Below are 5,321 nucleotides of genomic sequence, written 5' to 3' on the forward strand. Positions count from 1 at the left end.
TTTTTTGCAACAGGAAAGATGTGGCAACAATATTTCCACAGTAATCTCATCTGTAATCTATTACTAATACAACATCATGAATGATACCTGACAAGTTGTAGTTTGAACATTTCCAGAATTTCTTTGTCCAGTATTCTTAGTAGAACAAACTTTATATTTATGTATAGGTTTAAATATATTTTGAAATTAGAGTATTTTAAACTCATCATGGCATTATCTGGCCATAGCATTTTATATACCCAAAAGCTCATTTATATGTGAAATTTCACTATTTCTCTTGTGCAGGGAGATATTTCATCCAATATTTTGACACAATAATCCAAGAAATGCCACAGTGTGTTTGTCCTCCATAGGTTAACAAGAAAAACCATAGGTCATGAATCATAAAGTAACTTTTCCAGATTATTATATTAGTGAGGAGATATAGGCTGAAAATTCAAACACAGAACCGTGCAAGAATGAGACTGTTGATTTTCTTCATCTAAAGGGATAATAATACAGTAAATTAACACTCATGTAAAAAATATGAAATTATACAACATATAAATAGTGATTTTGGAGCCTGGAAAGTAGCTTGGTGGTAAAGCACTTGTCTAATATGTACAAGTTCCTAGGATACATCTAAGAGTACAAACAAAGGTAATTGGATTTTTTAAAAGAAATGATTAAGGGAGATAATGCATTAAGTGTGTTACAAAATTTATTTGATTTTTTGAAAAAGTAATAAATCTTAGGAAATAGATTTTTAATATTAGAAATAAAGCACAGAGATAAAGAAACATGCAACAAATTTCTTTATGATGAGAAATTATTGGAAGATGGGATTTTAATATTGGCTCAAGCATGAAAGAAGTAAAATCCCCATAGAGATGTTCAAGTCTGGTTAAAATATTCAATCTCTAAGGAGATAAAGGTGCGCCATAGTCTAGCATATAAATGTATTCACCTCATTTTCTGCTTTTTTGATGTATTTATTGAGAAGATACTGATAAACTTTTTACCTTGATTATTTCAAGTGGAAAATGAAATGATACCCATCTGAGTTTTCTGGAGTCTCACCAAATGACATGTGTGAAAAAGTGAGCACTAATAATTTTTCTCCTGACATTTCCATAGCTAGATAGCAGTTTTATGAATTATGAGCAATGAATCAGAAGGCATTCTGGAATGTAATTAATTTTTATTTTTATATAATCCTTTTAAAAATCAAAGGAACTAAAGGCTCAGAGCCTAATATTACCCTTCTAGGACAACTGATGAATAATAATGATTAAGTTTTATCTCTTCAATAGGGTAAGTATTAAAATCTATTCTGGGTATTATTTTCTTTTTTATTTAAGATATTGGTTATCAATGTGCAAAAATGAAATATATGGTAAGTAAATATTTTACATTTAATTTTTATCCTGTAGCAAGCACTATAACATCCTTAACTGTTGTAATCATGCTGAATTAAGACTCTGAGAATCTGTTTATAATTTACAATGAAATTTCCTTTCCATTTAGCCCATGTGTCTGACTTTTACTTCACGGGGCCATTAGACATAATCCTACTCCATTTCTGTTTCAGAAACTCTTCTAGATTATGCATATATAATGGGAGATTATGGAGGATTTTTGTCAACTGTGATAAAAATTAGGTTTACAGATGGTTTAAGGTTGAGAAGAATCATAGGATCCCCTTTTTCAAACTGTGTTCAATCTTAAGATACAAGTACAGTTCCTGGAGAGATGATCAGGATGTCCAGAGACCGAGTAGTCACTCCATTTTTTGGTGTCTTTGTGATATACATCTCCACTGATATATCTCATATTCCTCCACATTCATGAGGTTTATTGAGACACTGGCAGTAACTTAAACTCTAGTTCTTTCAAGTTTTTATTGGAACAGATTTCTTGACATTAACATCACACAGTTCAAACTGTGGTCAGCACCAAATTTTTAAAATTTCTTCCATTATTAAGAGCAACCTCTGGGATTAAAGGCAAGATGGTAAATGGAATTCTATCCTGGTGTACTCCATGTCACCCTTCTCTCCTACTAGTTAATTAATCATATTAGCACAAAAGATATACAGACTCAGCAATGTACAGAGTTATAAATATTTTCAGCTTTATTTAACTAGATTCTACCATGGAAACTGATTGTCATTTCACTTCATGATGGTGTGAGGTGGTTTCACTGATATCAGCTTGTTCTTTGCAGATACCCCCTACTTATATCTCAACTTTGTAAGAAAAAATTTTATTGGAAGACCTGTGAGATTCTACTGTGTCTACAGATTCTTGAACAAAGAATGGCTCTGGTAAATGGTTCTTCAGTAACTGAATTCATTCTCTTGGGGTTAACAGACCAGCCGGACCTCCAAATGCCCCTTTTCTTAATTTTTCTAATAACATATATGATAACTGCATTTGGAAATTTGGCTTTGATCATTTTAATTGTGTTAAATCCTTACCTTCACAAACCCATGTACTTTTTCCTCTTTAACTTGTCCTTCATAGATCTCTGTTATTCATCTTTGATCACACCCAAAATGCTAATGAACTTTATACTAGAGAAGAACATTATCTCTTACATGGGATGCATGACCCAATTCTACTTCTTTGGCTTTTTTGCCATTTCTGAATGTTATGTGCTGACAGCAATGGCCTATGATCGCTATGTGGCTATTTGCAATCCACTCTTGTATAGTGCTGTCATGTCTCCAAAGACATGTTCCTATCTAATACTTGGTTCATACTTCATGGGACTTTCTGGTGCCATGATCCACACTGGTTGTGTCCTGAGACTAACCTTCTGTGATGCAAACACCATCGATCACTATTTCTGTGATCTTCTCCCTTTACTGCAGCTGTCTTGTACCAGTACTTATGCCAATGAGATAGAGCTATTCATTGTGACAGGAAAAGACATCATTGTGCCCACAGTCATCATCTTTACCTCTTATGGCTTCATCCTCTCCTCCATCCTCAAAATAAGGTCCACTGAAGGCAGGTCTAAAGCCTTCAGCACGTGCAGTTCCCATATAATTGCTGTTTCTATGTTCTTTGGATCAAGTGCATTTATGTATCTCAAACCTTCTTCAGCTGTATCTATGGGTGAGGCAAAGTTCTCTTCCATATTTTACAGCATTGTGGTTCCTATGATGAACCCTTTAATCTACAGCTTGAGGAACAAAGATGTCAAAGTTGCCTTGAAAAAAACCCTAAACAGAATCTTTAGTCACAATCTACTGTTTTTTTAAACACAACACAGACAGGTTTTCTAAGTATATTTTTGGTGACAGCTTTATTTCATTGTGATTTCTTAATATGGGGAGTAAAATTTGATATTGATATTGACTTGTTTGTAACTATTTTACAATAGGCTGTTTCTTTTTAGCATATACATTTTATCCAATCATTATACCTCCTTAAGAATAACATTTGATATATTTTAATTTGTTAATAATAATTATAGATATTAAACAAAATTATGTTATAATTATACTTTATTGGCATTGCATATTTGTGATATTTATTCTTCATTGCAAGACCGATCATATTTGCTACTTGAAATAGTTACTTAATGTCACACTCTGCCTGCTGTCTTGTCTTTGTTTGTCTACTGGGTGAGAAAATTTAGATTTCTATGTTGAATATATGTACCTTTCCATACTGACTTTTGAAACACTTGCACTGCATATGAAAATACTATGTAATAAAAACCTGTGAGATGTGTAACAATTTAGAAATATAAACCTACACATTTAATTTTTTTAAAAAATATCTTCAGCATGTGATGGACTACTGAAGCTCAGGTAAGTCAAAAATTTACAAAATCATACGACGATCCTTAATCAACCTTCCAGTCCTTGATTTTATGCCTCTTCCTTTACCCGATATTTTTAGTTTTATTACACTGAAATAAAACATAAGGTAACATGTCTTCCTTGGGGTTTTCTGTTGAGTGTTGCTATAGAATCTCTTTATTGATTGTGGTTTTGTTACATTATTATTTCCTTATGAAACAAGTTGAATACTTTTTTTTATGGGAAAAGAAGATGCCCACTGTGTTAGTGGATGCTTGACTTAAGTCAGAATCTTAGTTATCATACAAAAGAGTTCTAACCAAAATGATTCAGGTGCCTTTTAACTGAGCAAGCAGTTTTTTTGGCAGAGAATAGATTGTACAAAGTTTATATACTATGAAAAAAAAAAACTCTATCAGGATAAACAGTAATTTGGGGGAACAAAAGTACTGAAAACAACTTGTAAGAGCTAAATCCTAAACTAAGAAAAAGTCTAGTAACTATCCTCAAAATTTTCTATTTTGTAGGTTTTTTATTAACTAGAAATTTTTGAATGTATTTATAACTTCTGCTGCTCCACACAATAAATGTAAAAGGTGCCTTATGTCATGTTTCTTGATTTTGATACCTTTACAAGTCTTCAGTTGAGCAGTGGATTCTTGGATACCATATCTGCTTTAATTGCATGCCACGTGTATCGCAACAATAAGATCAGCTCATTCAGGCACAGCAGGCAGTTGTCCCACTCTTTTTGGAACATGTGCTCCCCTAGTTTGTGTTCAATGACATTGCCTATGGTAGATCCAGTCATTAAGAGAGTATTCCATGGCTAGTTGTGTTCTTTCTACTTTCTTTTTTGTATGTGTGGGTCAAAAGGAAAATAACTAGGACCCATTTTGATCATGAATCTATAAGGTAAATGCAGAGGCTGCTTCCAACAGAATCATAAAGGAGACAGGAGAAGTAGGTAAAGCCACATTCACAGAGAACAGAGAAGGCTCTGAGGTGCTAGTGGTACTCAATTCATAGAAATTCATGGTGCCTCTAAAATAATTGCTCTACACACATGGAGGTATACATTATTAATATCTACATTTTTAAGGGTGACTAAAAGACTCCAATAAGGTACCAAATTTGGTCAGTACTCTCTATCAAGCAAACAATATATTAATTTCTAACCAAAGACACAGAATAACATTTAAGAATTTTGGAATGTTTTCCAAGTATAAATGTCTCATCTAGGTAATGACCCATTGACGAAAAAAAAATAAGCAATCTAGATCATAACAGGGAATGAACTATTTTTTTCATATGAAATTCACATCAAATATGGGTCTGTTGAGTAAAAGAAGGTTATTATTTCATACATGATGAACTGGCTACGTTTTTTTTTATCAACTTTTCACAAGCTAGAGTCATTTAGGAAGAAGAAAATTTAACTGTAAAATTGCCTTCACAAGATTGCCCTGTAGACCAGCCTGCTGGAACCTCTCTCTCTCTCTCTCTCTCTCTCTCTCTCTCTCTCTC

At 33.1% G+C, this 5,321-nt stretch overlaps 1 protein-coding gene across 1 annotated transcript; it reads left to right on the forward strand.

Moving 5' to 3' along the window:
• The first annotated feature begins 2,288 nt into the window (after positions 1-2,288).
• On the forward strand, positions 2,289-3,248 carry LOC101999025 (olfactory receptor 145-like). Its single transcript, XM_005347473.3, has one exon. It carries the CDS (start codon positions 2,298-2,300, stop codon positions 3,246-3,248), a length of 951 nt encoding a protein of 316 aa, XP_005347530.1. The 5' UTR covers positions 2,289-2,297.
• The last annotated feature ends 2,073 nt before the right edge of the window (positions 3,249-5,321 follow it).

This window comes from Microtus ochrogaster, chromosome 5 (genome assembly GCF_000317375.1).
Source record: "Microtus ochrogaster isolate Prairie Vole_2 chromosome 5, MicOch1.0, whole genome shotgun sequence".
Lineage (NCBI taxonomy): Eukaryota > Metazoa > Chordata > Mammalia > Rodentia > Cricetidae > Microtus > Microtus ochrogaster.

Coding starts and splice junctions, on each gene's coding strand:
- LOC101999025 (XM_005347473.3), top strand. CDS start 2,298: ATGGCTCTGGTAAATGGTTCTTCAGTAACTGAATTCATTCTCTTGGGG.